The 16,330-nt window shown below is 43.4% G+C and overlaps 2 protein-coding genes across 3 annotated transcripts; one reads left to right on the forward strand and one right to left on the reverse strand.

The window, feature by feature from the left end:
- The first annotated feature begins 228 nt into the window (after positions 1-228).
- Positions 229-4,170, forward strand: LOC146671542 (large ribosomal subunit protein uL3-like). Of its 2 annotated transcripts, XM_085403782.1 has the most exons (10): positions 232-313; positions 1,076-1,268; positions 1,614-1,782; positions 1,897-2,032; positions 2,683-2,869; positions 2,966-3,126; positions 3,289-3,390; positions 3,542-3,637; positions 3,725-3,844; positions 4,045-4,170. In XM_085403782.1, the coding sequence occupies exons 1-10, from the start codon at positions 248-250 to the stop codon at positions 4,102-4,104; spliced, it is 1,290 nt and encodes a 429-aa protein (XP_085259908.1). In that variant the 5' UTR covers positions 232-247; the 3' UTR covers positions 4,105-4,170. The 2 variants fall into 2 exon arrangements, with proteins under 2 accessions (XP_085259909.1, XP_085259908.1); XM_085403783.1 differs by lacking the exon at positions 1,076-1,268 and having other exon boundaries at positions 229-313; positions 4,045-4,169.
- Positions 4,171-4,240: 70 nt separating this feature from the next.
- LOC146671543 (testis-expressed protein 2-like) lies at positions 4,241-15,034 on the reverse strand. The gene is made up of 12 exons (XM_085403764.1): positions 14,538-15,034; positions 10,463-11,817; positions 9,278-9,478; positions 8,700-8,982; positions 8,317-8,504; positions 7,536-7,736; positions 6,282-6,381; positions 5,707-5,839; positions 5,474-5,611; positions 5,149-5,358; positions 4,904-5,024; positions 4,241-4,726 (listed from the first exon to the last, which is right to left on the reverse strand). Exons 2-12 carry the CDS (start codon positions 11,669-11,671, stop codon positions 4,580-4,582), a joined length of 2,931 nt encoding a protein of 976 aa, XP_085259890.1. The 5' UTR covers positions 11,672-11,817; positions 14,538-15,034; the 3' UTR covers positions 4,241-4,579.
- Between the last annotated feature and the right edge of the window lie 1,296 nt (positions 15,035-16,330).

The raw sequence follows: 16,330 nt of genomic DNA on the forward strand, positions 1-16,330 counted from the left end.
AAAAACTAAATCAGGTCAACATTGGTCACATGATCACATGGCAGCGAAGACTTTCTTCCTCCTCCTCTCCTTTCTTGGTTGTACGGTTCCTGTCCACTAGGCCTCCCCACCACCTCAGACCTCTGACATTACCATCTTCCCTCCTCCTATCTGGTCAGGACTTGGCAGAGATCGTCTTGTTTGAAAGCGAATACGTCTCCTCATCTGGGCCAAACACCAAATTAGAGCCCTGTGTGTCATCTTATGTATGACTCTAGCATCTGCACTGGTTTCTGTCTCTTTCTATCTGTCGCTGGGACAATCCGCAGACATGGTCAGTGCTCCTTGTGTTTTTGGTTGTTTTCTTCTTTAGAGGATAGTTAAAGCTGCACTTTTTGGACTGTCTTTGCCTCCTACATGTGTGCATGTGTGTGTGTGTGAGATGATTTATCACTTTCTTTGACCTTTTGAATTTATAAGAGTGTATGAAGCACACTGAAATCTAGTAATGGCTACGCTTAGGAGAGCACGTGGAACACTGCGCTGGTGACCTTTTTTTTCCTATAACAAGACACCATCGTTTCAAGTTTTCTTAATTATTTTATTTGGATTTCTGAATTACAGATATGAAACAGAAACAGAGTGAAGCAGAAGCACATGGCCTGAATACAAAGGCAACAGATTGGAAGATCATGACAGATGACTCTTTTTGTGTTCCGCTAACTTAACACTGTTAAAGATTTGGAGGACGTTAAAGAAAATGAGGAAATGATCACAAACAGTTGCTCAAAAACATGACTGATGTCACCATATAATACAGTAACTAAAATGAATAATTTGTTTTGCTATGTAAATGTGTGCTACACTTTTAGTATAAAGTGATGTGGGTGTCTCCCACCACTGAAGTGTACATTCGAATGTACACATCTGGACACGTGTGGACATCAGCTTATGTTGTACACTGGCAGTGTGTTTATGACCTGACAAATAATCAAAAGGAGATGGTAACTGTAAAAATGAAAGTAACACTAAACACCCATGGGTTATCTAAATGTCATCAATTTGGGCGTGCACCAACTCCATTGTGGCTTTTCAGTCTCATCGCAAATTCCATGCTCCTCGCCACGGGCACATGGGGTTCCTGCCTTGCAAGCGAAGCAAGAAGCACAGGGGGAGGGTGCGTTCATGGCCCAAAGATAACCCCAGCCATCCCGTCCACCTCACTGCCTTCCTGGGATATAAGGCGGGCATGACCCACACGCTGAGAGAGGTGCACCGCACTGCCCTCAGTATGTAAACATTGATGGATGCAAGACTTTAGACAATCTGTTATCTATTTAGTATATAGCATGCATTATTTTAGAGATGTAAATAGAAATTGAAAGTTGAATAAAATCAAATGATACAGAAAGAATAAACTGGGCATTGCTCAGGCTGCATTCAAGCTGTTAGTGTTAAAAACTGAAAGCTGCTTTGATTTTGTGCTGAGGCTAAACTTAAAATGCATTCCTTCACGTCTCTTTTGTTTTGCATATTTTTACCTTTTTATCACCTTCTGTTTACTTGCTGCATGTTTCACTGACTTGAATCTGTCAGTTTTCCTAGCAGGATCTGCCTCCTTCTGTCTTCCACAGAGCAATCAAAGCGAGAAGAAGTTGAGGCGGTGACCATCATCGAGACTCCGCCTGTCATTGTGGTGGGTGTTGTGGGATACATCAAAACGATCCGTGGTTTGCGCTCCCTGAAAACCATCTTTGCTGAGCACCTGAGTGACGAGTGCAAGCGCAGATTTTATAAAAACTGGTACGCGTGTGTGATCATTTAAAGCTCTCCTGTGCATAGAAGTAATTGACCCGCACATACGGTCTTGTCACACTGTTGTTCCTTCAATATGTGCTGAGCTTTTCTGTGTTTCAGGTATAAGAGCAAGAAGAAGGCCTTCACTAAGTATGCTAAGAAGTGGCAGGACGAGACAGGCAAGAAGCAGCTTAACAAAGACTTCAATGCCATGAAGAAGTACTGTTCAGTCATCAGGGTTATTGTTCACTCACAGGTAGGTTCTAAAATCACCATCCTGCATCACATTAGCTCCGTTTTTAGTTTTCCATCTGATTTCATCGGCTAGTATAATCACTGATATTTATTTACTTGATCTCCTTCTGTTAAATCTCTCCCATGGAGGGGGCAGAGGTGTCAGAGTTATCCAACTGCCCACATGCAACAGAGACAAAAGCCTCCAAATCCCCAAACTCTTGGCTGTCGGTAGCTGGATGGCTTTGACTACAACGATCACCCTGTGGGGAGCACTGGAGGGCAGTTTCAAATAGCAGTTTATAAATAATTTTCACGGGGGATGAAGGCCACTCACAGAGTCTTTGCCTTTATGTTGGCAGCATGAAGCCAAAGATCAGCCAAGATTTCAGTTCTTAAAATCCTGCTAAGATCAAGCCTCCTCAGCTCATGAAAAAAAACATCAACATGCACATTTAAATATCAGAGTTGTTCCAAGTGACTGGTGTTACATCTGAGAGTTCAAACATGGCCACATGCTGAATAATAAATCTAATTATAGTAACTTGAAAGCAAGATGCTTTTCAGTATGCTTCTCAAGCTCTGCATTTAACAACATAGTTGTTTTAGACTTGGGAGCTGCTTCTGTTTGCAGCTTGCAGGCTTCCCTAATTACTTTCCATCTGCCTCCAGATGCGACTGTTGCCCTTAAGGCAGAAAAAAGCTCACGTCGTGGAGGTGCAGCTAAATGGGGGTACCATCTCGGACAAGGTGGACTGGGCGAAGGAGCACCTGGAGCAGGCTGTGCCCGTATCTGCCGTCTTCTACCAGGATGAGATGATTGATGTCATCGGTGTCACGAAAGGTCACGGCTTCAAAGGTAGGAAATGTGCTGTGGCAGCCCCAGGCGTTGAAAAGTTTAATGAGTAATAAACCGGAAGGTCCAACCATGACTTTTACGTCTTTGGGCTGATAGGCGTGACAAGCCGCTGGCACACAAAGAAACTCCCACGGAAGACTCACAAGGGTTTGAGGAAGGTAGCTTGTATTGGAGCCTGGCATCCTGCCCGTGTGGGCTACACTGAAGCTCGCGCTGGTCAGAAAGGCTATCATCACCGCACTGAGATCAACAAAAAGGTTTATAGCTTTAACAACTTACTATATTATATTTGCACACACCTAGTCAATGTTTGTTGGTTGCCTAAACATCTCTTTAAATAAGGAGTATTATGAATTATTATTATTAGTATGAGGGGTTTTCCATAATTGAAATCTTGATGTCCTCTTTTGTTTTTTCAGATCTACCGTATTGGTAGGGGTCTTCACATCCAGGATGGAAAAGTGATCCGGAACAATGCGTCTACTAACTATGACATCAGCCAGAAAACCATTACCCCCATAGTACTCCCAGCTTTGTGTTACAGTATCATATTGTGCATGAAAGTTTTCTCGTATCCAAAGTCGATATTTATAATGTATCAACAGTAATATAAAATGAAGAGTTTGCATCAGGTGAGATATTTTAACCTTTATTACTACATTTATGTCATAGGGAGGCTTTCCTCGCTATGGTGAAGTGAATAATGACTTTGTCATGGTGAAAGGCTGCATTATCGGGGCTAAAAAACGTGTCCTCACCCTTCGAAAGGTAGGGTGAGGAATTTAAAGTCTTCAGCTCTTACAGGTATCATTCGTGTAAGTGTAGTTTAACGTTTTTGGCTGCTCCTCCTCACAGTCTTTACTCACGCACACATCGCGCAAGTCCAAGGAAGGCATCGAGCTCAAGTTCATTGACACCACTTCCAAATTTGGCCATGGGCGCTTCCAGACAGCCCAGGAGAAGAGAGCATTTATGGTGAGTGTGAAAAAACAACCATAAAGAAAAAAACAACAACCAAAAAAACCCAACTGAATACCAGGAAGCAAAGATTTTGATCGAGTGAGGCAAAATAACAGCACAATATGATTCAAATGTTCAAACTATCCACTGATGACATAATAAAATCTGCAATTATCCTGCTGTGTTTTAACTCCCGACCTCTTGTTTACCTGCAGGGGCCTCTGAAGAAAGACACCCAAAAAACAATGCCAGGTCCTCTGCCAGAGGAGGCCTGAAAGTGTGGATTATAAACCCTACAAAACAATAAAATGTGTAAGTTATACTTGAATTTTGTGTTTTAACTGCATTTGTGTTTCTAATCAATAAGGAACACACGAGGAAAGTTTTCATCAAATTTTATTCTTTCCTGGATGGATGGACGGATGGATGATAGTTGGCTCAAACAGCATTCCCTTTTAAAAATACATCAATAACCCTTTAATTTTGTGCAGTTAGCAGTTGTCAGCATTGTAAAAAACATTTCTCTTGTCAGTAATGAACTTCACAGTAGGGGGCACTGCAGCATCATTCTCACAGTCAGGAGGTCACTGCTGAGCTCAGCGAGGCTTCAGGAGACGTTTGTCCTGCACTGGTAACAGAGAACCCACTCAAGCTGGGACCCAGCTGCAGCAGCCTCTGAATCCATTAGAGATTCAGGATAATAGCTGAACATCAGCAATTTTGCCTCAACATCTGAGGCATCAGCCGCGCCTACTCTGACAGGTACTCCTGAGACTCCATGGACGATTGCTGGGATGAGGAATGGATTGAGGAATGGTGGGATGCGGGTGGGTTGTCCAGTCCAGATGTCATGAGGGGCAGATACAGATCATCCATGTTGGGCATGACAAACACTTTCTGTTCAGAGACAAAGGACAACACAACCATATTTAATTACTAATGCAATCATTAAACGTTACTGTCACAGACGCAGGAAATTTCTGCTCATGCTGATATCAATCTGTCAGAACATAAATGCATGAATTATTAATCGGAATCATCCCCGTGGGCAAACGGAAACACTGATGGACTGACCTGGAACTCACACTGCAGTTTTTTCTCAATCCACTCAGTTACATGAGTGAAGGTGACCTCCCTCTCCCCCAGCATGGGACGCACATGAAGGTCCAACCTGGGAGGCACCCGGAAACTGTACCTGAAAGAGAGCGGCTATCACCATGGTGTATAATGAGTAAAGAAACAAAACCTGCAGTTTGCACTGAATTTCTTGATGGTAATTAAATTCAGTGAAGTGGTAAGACAGCCAAGAGAATCAGCACCATATCCTATCAGTAGGAGGAGGAGGGATGTTGATGGCCAGCGTCCCAGAAAGCTCCAGGACCTCAACGCTCAGCATCAGGGGCATGTTGGAAACCTCAGATATCTTCTTTCTTATGTACTCATTCTCTGTGGCTTTCTGGAAGTATTTGGACTTTGCTATCTTGTCCACGAATCTCAAGATTTTCCTGCTTGTCCTGCCACCTGCGTGCCTGTAAAGGATAAAGACCAAGAACAGTCAATAGGGACTACCTCATAGTGATGAAATGTCATCACCATGCCTTCATATTTCTAGGTGGAAAAATTCTAAATAAGTTTTTAAGTTACCCGTCAGCCGCCATTACAGGACTCTTGTCTCCCACGCATCCGTGTAGCTCAGATGGAGGGACCTCCTCTTCATCAGATGACCCTGCGCTGGATGACTCTTCATCACTATCAGCCAGTATACACAGCTTCATCTTAGAGCTGAAAAAAACATAACAGTTCTAGTCATCATATCAACCTGCTCAGGTTAAAAACACATTTCTTCGCAAACACTGAAATGCTAAAGTGGGTCTCACCCCACTTTCTGGGTCTCTGGTACACTGTGAGCCTCATCCTCTCCCTCTTTACCCAGCTTACACAGGTTCATCTTTGTCTCTAGGGTCATCTGAAGGCAGCCGGTGTACACCAACTCCAGCTGTAGCCACAGACCTTGGGGATAAAGGTGTGGGGGAAAAAAGGAAGGGCTTAAAGCTTATAGCAGCTGAATTCTTAATTAGTTCAAAACCCTGAGTTTGGTTTGGTCTCTCTTCTTAATCCGTTTTGGCACGGTGTTGTGCAGAAGGGACATTAGACTGGCGGATGATAGCTTCGGCTAGTTATTGTTGGTCGACGATAGCTCGGGCTAAGAGGATTGCTAATCGCTTCAGCGGGAGACAATGGAAAGCTTTTAGGACGGCCATGACAAACCAAACTCAGTAATGAAACAATTGAGATCTTGGCCTGTACTCACAGCAGGAATGCGACTGAGAAAGAGATCTGGGTATACGCTGTTAAGTAACCAGTAAAGTCTGGCTACTCCTCGCATGCAGTTAAAATGCGTGCGTTAGAAAGTATTTGACAAAGGAAGCATATGAACACAACCATGGTGTACCTCTGGAGTCCAGCGTAGGTTTAGATGTGCTAAGGATGTGAGGTAGGCAGGTGCCCATGTCCAGATCAGCTAGAGTCAGCTCATTCATGAAGTACGGCAGCTACAATGAGACAAAGGGAGTCTTGGTGCATTCACGTCAGTAAAAGAAAGCTCTTAAAATATAGTCAGGCAAAAGCACAGCAGAAGTATTACAAGGCTGGCTAATTACCTCCATGAAATGAGCGAGCAGGGGAAACTATACTGTGTGAATATGTGTGTGACTGTGTAAGAGAAAAAAAACAGAAGGTCTGTGTCACAGAGGAGTGTATGCAATGAGCAATGGGATGCTGCAGGACCATCAGTGCTCCTCTAAGCACTCCCCACCCATTGCCCTGGGAGCCAGAGGGAGTGCATTATCAGCAGACTCTCTCTCTCTCTCTCTCTCTCTCTCTCTCTCTCTCTCTCTCTCTCTCTCTCTCTCACACACACACACATACACACACACAACCCCATTCAGCTATCTTAGTGAGGACCTTCATTGACAGGTTTTCCTAGCCCCTTCCCCTAATCCTAACCATTAAAAATGAATGCCTAACCCTAACCCTTACCCTAAACCTAACCATAACCATAACCCAACTGTAACTCTGACACTAAAACCACATTTTGAGCCTCAAAAAGGCCTTCAAACATGTGAGGACCGGTGAGTGTGTCCTCACAAGTGACTGTTGGTTCTCACAAGTATAGTAGAATGCAGATTTTGGTCCTCACAAAGATAGCTAGACAGGAACACACCACACACACACACACACAGAAAAGGAGAAAGGCAGCGTTTGTGCACTTAATGTCATGTATTTTGACCTCTGACCTGATGTTCAGGCTGTCCTACAGTTTATTTAGTTTCCATCTCTTTAAGAAGCCACATCATTAGTCACAGGGACACTGCTGATGCTGTGGTATCTGACTAAGCTCGAAAAATAAATAACATTTTCAGCTCCCCTATGCCAACTGCTAACTTTTTGTGATCCATGAAAGGCAGCATAGAATGAGCAACACCCAACCTATGGTTAGTGTATCTGGCACCTTTGTTTGCTAGTATGATTGGGGTGCACTTGTCCCCTTATAGAGCAGTAAACCACAGGCGTAATGCATCACAGCAGTTCTGGTAGCATGCAGGGGCCAAATGTGATTTTTATGTTTCTCTTTCCTTTAGTTTGCTAAAAAACAAACAAAAAAAACCCCCACACCTAACCTACACACATTCTCATACACCATCACCTTGATCTTGCTGAGTTTCTTCTGGATTTTGTGCGCCACCTGATCGGCCCAGTATTTCTCCCAGAGAAAGTCCCAGAAGATTCTTCCCACCAGACAGTTAACCCAGGTGGGCTCACTCTCTGCAGAGCATTCCCCCGGCCCAGTACCTGCATCAGCCTCAGCTCCACCCTGACCTCCAGAACCATGCTCTTTGGCGTCAATCTGCAGGAAATATTTTTAAAAAAAAATGAGACATATATATTTCCACAAACATTTTTCAGGAGTAAAATGACCAAATAGGACTGAGAAACAAAATACGCACTTGCACTGTCATCTAAAATAAATACCACTCTCATTTTCTGTGGCACCTCCTCTAAACATCTGAACAGACTGTCCCTCTGTGGGGGTTCCAATCCCAAACCACCTAATTCAGCATTAGAAGCACAGACAAGTATGTTCCAGTCCCAATGAGTTACTATTTATAGTTTTCCAGCCAGATGATATCTGATATTGCTGAATACAAAAATTTGGTCCAGTCAGCAGGTGTATTTAGCTGAGCCAGCATTCTGGACAAGGCTCATGTGAGCACAGAGAACACTATAAAAGAAAAGTGGATATAAAGCAGCTCTGATCAGTGTGGGTTATTGTGACATGAGTTAAACAGGGCTAAGAAACACTGCTATATCTCCCCCGATGGAAAAAAAAACTATTTAAATGGAACCTGAAAAACAGTGACGGGAAGTTTAAAGTTTACATCACTTCGAGAGATGCTTGATAGTCAATCTAAAGCTTGTTCACTGACCTTTTTGCAAGTCGTGGGGCTTCCCTTGTCACTGTGGCAGGGGCTGGGGGTGGGATTGCAACTTTCTGAGCCCATTAGCTGAGTCATGTAGGAGCTGTAGTCCAATAGGGTTCTTGCTTTCATTGCTCCTGGGAAATCAGGCAGCTCCTCTGTGCTTTCTTTAATGGTCTCTCCACTGCTTAGTGTTTCTGTGTGACACATTTGAAAGTAAAGAGTTGGTGAATCTAAAAATACTGCTGAAAGAATGATCGAATAAGGCAAATTTGGCATTGAGTAACTTGTAGTACATGTATTTTAAATGAAAGAGGTGACTTTTCCGGGCTACATATAGTATCGCAACCAGCTGAATTTCTCCATATCACTCAACCAAGTCGTCTTCTTACCTGTGTTTCCTTCATCTCTTACACTGGTCTGGGCTAAGGCTCTAGAGGCTGACACAAAATGCTGGAACCACTCCTCCTTCTCTCTTCCAGTGCGACCAAACAGGTAGAGGGTGACGGGAAACTGCTGGTGGGGATCTGTGTTTTTCTCTTCCCTTTCTTCTTCGGTTTCCTGCCCTTCAACCACGCTTTCCTCCCCTACCTCCCCCTCAGCCAGAGTGATGCAGATTGGGTACTTCCTGTTCCACACCCTCTTACGAGCCAAACCAGGAGGCACCAGAGACACCTGAAGTAAAAATGTTGAAAAGAAGGACCAACTATTCATTTCATTTCTGTTCCATCTGCATTTATACAACATGCTCTGAAAGCACTGCCAGTGAATGTGTGTTAACTTTACTCTGTTATCATACAGGGAGAGCTACTTTAGTTTGCCTCAGTGGGCAGGTGAGATAGCGGAGAGGTCCGGTTTATTAGTTTTGGTCATAACTGTTTCAGTGGGCGCAGAGAAATAAGAGCAAGGGGTTCAGGTGGTTCTAATGTCCCTCTGAAAGGCAGGCTTGCTTTCTCACAAATGAACTGACCTTACAGTTAGCCAGCTGGTAAGTGCGTGAACGCAGAAAAACGGCTTTGTGGGGTGTCTCGTCGAAAGAAGCCCACCGGGCGATGTTGGCACGTGGGTATGCTAGTTGCAGCCGGCTGCCTTCCAGTGTAACATAGACAGAGTGTGTGATGGAGGGGTGGAAAGTCTCAGGGTCATAGCTGTGGGTCTCATTCATCCAGCCCTGAAAGTGAGTAATAAGAACATTTAATCCAAAAGGACAGGATTCAAGCAGAAACCTCTGCAGCCACAAACCATTTTATGTTTTCTTGGTAAAACTAAAGTACATCTACAAATACAAATATTTGTATTTGTATTGAGGCTGCATTTAACCAAGAGTTAACATTTAAGCATTAAATACGGCTAGGGAGGCAAAGATTGTACTGTGGCAAATTAGATCCACAGCAAGTGGTGCAAACTGTGACAAACAGCTCAGCAGGAGGGGAAACACGAGCCCGGGCACAATACAACTCTCACTTAACACCCTCTTAAGGCCCTCTATCCTGATACAATTTGTCTTTTTTAAAATCTTTTTAAGTATCACTGTTCTAGTCAGACTGACACAGAAGTACTTTGAGAAAGCTATTATCAGACTGCACCTCTCTTTCATGGATAATAATCGGTCCTCAGGGGCTACTTTTAAAACAGCAATTACCTAAAAACGATTCCATTAAGCACCATTCAAAGCACTATCTTTCTTTGATGCTATCTAATGCCCGCTGATCTTTGATATTTTGATCTCTCATCCTGCAAAACAAACATTTGAGCATTTCCATGTAGCCAAATTAGCAAAAGAGGAAACAGAAAAGGAGTGGCTGCAGAGGTTATTTTGCATACAGAGGCAGATCGGAGTGTGCGTAATCACAACAATGGCTCTTTAAACGGCAACATGTTTGTGATGGAAATGCTGTAATAATCTTTATCATATTAATGGTTGCAAATGAACACAAAGCAGAATTAAAGCAGGTGGAAAGCTATTAAAACAGATTCATTGTGGCGATACAAACTTTGACCTGCACAATTTCATTTAGAGGGAAAACAACAGTCCTCCTGGGTATCTGTCGTCTTGATCTGCCACAGTTTGACTGCATACGGATTTAGAGGTAACATTTAGATTAGTCTTCTTCTATGCTCATGTATAGAGTAATTTTTAAAACTAATTTATTACCTGTAGGTTGTGTAGATTTGCGAGCTCTCCGTCCAGTGGATTGTCATTCACGGCACTGAGTTTGCTATGTAAGACCCAGTTCCTTTTGGCGGCTGAGCGCTGTGGGGCAAACATGAACACCAGTACCAAGCCCAGCATAAAGCCACATGCAACCCCCACTGACAGACCTGTCACGTAGGGAGGAAGAGGCAGGACAAAGAAACCATAAGCTAGAAGGCCCACAGGAAAGAGCCAGTAAAGAGGCAAAGATGAACCCGGCACTGTCACTTGACACTGAGGGTAAGTTCTAGGATGTGTCTCTCTGGAGCTGTTCTGGCGCTCCACCACCTGAATCATATCCCCATAGGTGCAGATTTCCAAATGTTTGTCTCTGCTTAGGGTGTGCCGTTCTGGGGAGATGGAGGATTTTGTTAATGAATCCTTTTGGAGTCGTCTGACGGCAGTGTCACACACCCCTTTATGCTCACCGTCAGTCCTCCTCCGACACCTGAGGCCTGCTTCGTCGCTGCTTCCATCTCTTCCACCAGTGCTGTGGGGGGCTGGTGATTCTCCTGCACCAGAAGTCCTCCCCTGCTTGGGGCTTCCAGAGCTTTCATCCCCCATAATCTTACTCAGCATGCTCAGTGGGTCCTGCATGGCCTCCGAGAACTTCCGCCGCGTGTCCTCCAGCTCGGCGATAAGGGAACTGCCCCGTGGCTCCGTGGGAGACATGCTGCCCGTGGAGGGAGGTGAAACCCAGGCGTCGTTCTCACCCATTCCTCCTGTTTCAGGTCTGGCCTCCAGTATCTTTGGATATGTAAGCTGCTTAAAAGGATGCAAATGTAGCTTGGAGTCAGACTTGGAGAGGTTGACCTCGGGCTCTACACGGCGGGAGATCTCTGTGCTGAGAGACTTGACCAGACTGAGGAGGGGCTTGCTTCTTAAAGAGCTGCTTTCCCTTGGCTCCAGATCCGTGGAGGAAGATTTCACTAGGTTGGTGGTGACAGGCAGACCTGCTGATGATTCTGATAGATCAGCTAACGAGCCTGGGGAAGAGGGGGAGTGAGGCAGGAAGAGAGGCTGGGAGCGTTGCCCTTGGCTAAGGTCCAGATTGATCCACAAATTGGGTTCAGGCCGGCTCTCCCTGCTTTCTGGTTTGTCTTTGGAAAAGGTCACAGAAGGACCCTCCTCATGGCGGTCCAGACTGAAGATCAGCTTGCTGTCCTCCATGATGGTTGTTAATGAGGAGCTAAGATGAGGATGTGGTCAAAAAGATGGAGTTGTAGCCCTCCGAGACACGAATGCATGAGAGACTGTAACTGCATGGACAACTGGAAAATCCTTCTCAGGGTGGGTGCAGTCCATTGTGTTGGACCCTGAAAAAAACAGTGAAAATATAGTTTTAAATCCACTACTTTGACCTGCCCTTTATTTCCTTTCTCTCTGTTCCACTCTTCCAAACCTTTGAAAGTTTCTTTCCCCTTTCTCTTGTCACTTGTTTTTTCTCTCAGTCCTTTCTGCACCTTCTCCTTCGTCTTTTAAATGAATATCCTCAGATGTGGCTCTTATTTTCTTAAAAACAAAAGTAAGGTAAAAAAAAAAAAAATCTGGTAATTCTTTGTTTTTACATTCATCGGGCCCCAATATGCCCAAATATCAAAGAGAAATTAAAAATGCATGTCGTGGAAGAGTTCGGGTCTTAGGAGGTTAAAAACCCTTTAAATCAATCACGAGCATATATCATTGCCAGGCAGACTGTACAGTTTAATTCACTGAGAGTCAACACATCAAACGGCTGTAATCTTCCTGATTAAAGAAGCTTTTGTAACAGAGAACTAAATTACTCAGGGCACAAGTTGCATTTGATGAATCAGTCAGTTTCAAGTGCATTTATCCATAAACTAGCTCACACACACAACACAGTGTGATCTGCAGTATCAGTCAAGCTTTATGAGCAATGTAATGTGACCCTGCTCATCTGCATCATAATAAACTAAGAAATGCGGCTATTAGTGAGCAAATACAGTCATGCAAGGAAATAAGAAGCAAAATTTGAACAACATGATTAGTAATTGGTTCTGTGTGTTATAAATGATCTTGATGAAACCAATTTTCAGGGCCTGAAAAAGAAACCGGTTAACTTGCTTTGGGTGCCACCAAATCTCTCTGTGTCTCTGCATGACGCTCATACGGCGAGATATTAATTTTAGCACCAAGCTGCTGGGCTGCTTGTCAAATCTAATTAACCAAAAGTGCTGCTCTTTGAGTGCTTAAGCTGCCCTAGACAGTACTGCATTACCCTAATCAATTTCCACTTGCAAGTCAATTTGGATCAGTTCGTGCTGACAGGGGGAGGAAAACCTCCGCTGCTCAGTGGAATATAGAGTCAGCAGGGAGTTGGCAGCTTTCCAGGCAGGACTGTGGATGCAATTTTGCACAAGTAAGAGTGAGGAGGTGTAACCCTCAGAGGACTGGAGACAAAGATACAGGCAAGCCTAGACCTCGTGTTCTTGGTTTGTCGTTTGGGAGTGGAAAGTGGAGCAGATATTCCTCTGGAAAAAAATATGAAGGATTAGAAGCTAAAATTAGAATCTACACACCAACATTTTTTCTGTCACAGGAAAGAAATAATGAGCAGAAAAAAAGAACTAAAAACACGGTTCAAAGGAAACAAGCTCATTTTGTAAGAGAAAGTAAAATGCAAAGAAACCGAGACAGCAATAAATCCTTTGTTATAACAGTTTAGTAGCTTGTTAAGAAAATAATAGAGAAATGATAACTGAAAATGCAGTTCTTGGCATTAAAAAGCTGTCAACAGCTGGGCGACTCCCAGCCTTTCAGTGTGAAGGCTTAACCGTGACAAACTATCAGACCTGAAAACTTTCTATAAATGTGTGTTTTTTTTTAAATGTCACAAGCTAAAAGATCTTATACTCACGCACAAGGACACTGATGGAAAAAGTCACACACTGAACTCTAAGAATGCACATGTCGTATTTCATAGGTCTGTAAGTTCAGACTCTGTCTTCAGGTTAAGCTTCTGTATTGCACACGTCATTTATACCTGCCCATACACTCAGAACACGTTTGGTCAATTCAACCATCGTCCTATATTCTCTGTAAATATTAACCACATCATTTAGTTTAAATTTAGGAGCATATTGCCTACTTGTGCGTATTTAGTATTTGCACTGTTCTTCATGTTGAAGCAAAATGTTTTGTTTTATTTGCACTATGTGTTCACTGGGGTCTCCGAGATTTGCAGTTCCATCTCTCTGCACACTTGCATACAGCTGAGATGACAAAGTTCACGTTTGACACTGAAAGCGATATCAAATGATGTGCATTTGATATATTCTTCCAGCATATTCTTCCAATCAGCAGACAGCAACATATGAGTCAGAATGGATTAATGAGGGAATAATGATGGCACCAGCAGAGAGTCCCACTTTTATCCCTGACGTCAACACGGTTTTGAATTCTGCCAAAGTGTCATGTCTCCCCTGCTCTGTCCTCCTCTTGGCCTTTTTATCCTGGATTAAGTGGGGGGAATCGGATAAAGAGGAGACAAAATAATATTTCAAATGTTATTTTTTTCTGAGAAAGATTTAATTCATTAAAATAAATAGATTTAACTGTTACCTGGGATCATTTGAGGACTGGCCCTAGAGGCTGGCATCACGCACCTTTATTTCCATGCCATCCCTGTGCCTCTTAATCTTGCCCTCAAACAACCATTTGACCACGGTGACACATTTGGCACTGGGTGGTGTTTGTTTGGGTATCACAAGGTAAGTATCAGTGGACTTGAACTGAAGCAGGTTATTAAGATAATACTTCAGGGGCTTAAAGAGTCTGTTGGAGCACATCCTCCCTCAAAACTTTTTTGTTTTTTAGCTTTTAAACCGTTCCCCGCTGATAAGTAGAGCTATTTCAAAACACACCAAATTCACCAGAGCATGATGAGGACGAGAAAATCAGTGTCTCAAGACAAAATCCTACAACTCTGATTTTTTGGTAGTAAAATAATCTATTCTATTGCACTGACAGAGATTTTTCCCAAACAAAAGAAAAACAGCAATGCGTTAGTACTTACCTAAACGTGCCATGACTGACCATCTGCCCCTCTAATATATCAGTGGCAGAGGTTGGGTGAGGTCCAGAGTAATTTATTGCGCTTCCAGCGCAGGCTGCAGTGATCGGTCTGGATGTGCTGCAGAGTGCGTGCTCTGCACACGGGGATTCACGCCACCCAGCCAACCACCTACCGCAGGAACGCTCACCCAACTTCATTCACATCACCTTCGCTGGGGAAACCATCCAAACTCCCGAGAACAAATGACTGGCGTTTAAACGCGCAGTTCAGCTTTGAGAGACAAGCAAGCCAGCGGCGGTGCCACGACTTGACATCGCCACTTCCGCCCGCTTCGGGAGGCGTCAGGCCGAAACAGAATAATGTGATTATTGGTGTCCTGGCTGCAGAGTGGACCAAACTGTAATCCAGATTAGATCTCAGAGGCCAACAGTTGGCGGAGTGACGACTCCTCTCTGCTCTGCCCCACAGCGTGAAAACAGAGCCTGAGCTCAACCCTCCTCTCCGCTCCACACCGCAGTCCCCGCTGTACGCAGACTTATGTAATTGCGCGACCTGGAAAATTCACGCCGGGATTAATGTTCAAAAGACTGTTTTTATGGCAATCCAGCTAACATTGAAGCCCCGCTTTCATCTGTGCGTGCAAACAGGAAACTTTTCATGACTCCCTTCTAATTAATTTACTAATTACTTAATTGACTTAAATCATTAACATTGTTTTTTTAAAGCTCCATATTAATGATTTGCATCATTGGGTTTGTGCTTGTGTGACTTAAAGGAATATACATTTAGAAAGAGAAGGATTAAACGGGAGGCAATAACCTGATTTCCCGCGACTGCTTTTAGGTTGCCAGCTGTATTTGTGCTCGACGGTTGTATTGTTTTTATTATTATTATTATTACTATTATTATTATTTGTGCTTCAGATATCAGTTATTGCATAAACCTTTGGGTCCTGTGCTGAAACATGCAAACAAACAAAGGGTGGGTGCTAGCTTAATATAGTTTTTCGGGTAATCCACTGACAATCATTAATTATAAGTAACTGGGGTCTTAAAGGCTTGAAGTGTTGAGGCACGGACCGCCTATAAAACAACAGTGTTGCGACATGGTGCATCAGTCCTAAATTTAGTGTCTGCTGCCACCTGTTGGGAAAACAGCAGAACTCATTATTTGCTCACTTAACCTCCTACGACCCAAACGTTTTCATGGCATGCATTTTTCATTTCTATTTGGGCTGATTGGGACCTGATGAATGTCAAAAGAAAGAATTAATTTATTTTATTTTTATTTTTTTTACCTGATTTTTGTTTCTGAGAAAAATGAGATCCACATATGAGGACATTTGCTTTAAATTTTGATAGGACAGTGGCAGAACAATGTCCTCACGAGTGGAGATCAGGCCCCTGTAGAGCAAAATTTAGTATTTTGATCTGGATAACCCAAAATCTGATGTCCACATATGTGGACGCCAGGTCCCAGGAGGTTAAAGCAGCGTTGTTGAATGAACATTGTGTCTAAGAAAATTCTTGTGCCCTGAGTGATTTACTTCTCTGTTACAATTCAGCTACAACTGAGCAAGTATGATCAAATGTCAAATTCACTTTAGGAACATAACATCATCTGGTTCGATAGGATAAAGTAAAATGGGAGGCAGAGCCTTCAGCTTTCAGGTTCCTCTTTTATGGAGCAACTCCCAGTTCGTATTTGGGAGAGAGACACTCTCTTTACTTTAAAAATTAGGATTAAAACTTTCCATTTTGATAAAGCTTATAGTTATGGCTGGATTAGATGAC

Source organism: Rhamphochromis longiceps, linkage group LG4, assembly GCF_057381845.1.
Source record: "Rhamphochromis longiceps isolate RC_006_pf linkage group LG4, R_longiceps_female_GT1.1, whole genome shotgun sequence".
Lineage (NCBI taxonomy): Eukaryota > Metazoa > Chordata > Actinopteri > Cichliformes > Cichlidae > Rhamphochromis > Rhamphochromis longiceps.

Coding starts and splice junctions, on each gene's coding strand:
- LOC146671542 (XM_085403782.1), top strand. CDS start 248: ATGACTCTAGCATCTGCACTGGTTTCTGTCTCTTTCTATCTGTCGCTG. Junction 3,391..3,541: donor AGAAAACCATTACCCCCATA/GTACTCCCAGCT, acceptor TTTATGTCATAG/GGAGGCTTTCCTCGCTATGG. Junction 3,638..3,724: donor GTGTCCTCACCCTTCGAAAG/GTAGGGTGAGGA, acceptor TCCTCCTCACAG/TCTTTACTCACGCACACATC.
- LOC146671543 (XM_085403764.1), bottom strand. CDS start 11,671: ATGGAGGACAGCAAGCTGATCTTCAGTCTGGACCGCCATGAGGAGGGT. Junction 8,505..8,699: donor AAGAGATGAAGGAAACACAG/GTAAGAAGACGA, acceptor TGTGTCACACAG/AAACACTAAGCAGTGGAGAG. Junction 5,025..5,148: donor CCTCCTACTGATAGGATATG/GTGCTGATTCTC, acceptor GCTCTCTTTCAG/GTACAGTTTCCGGGTGCCTC.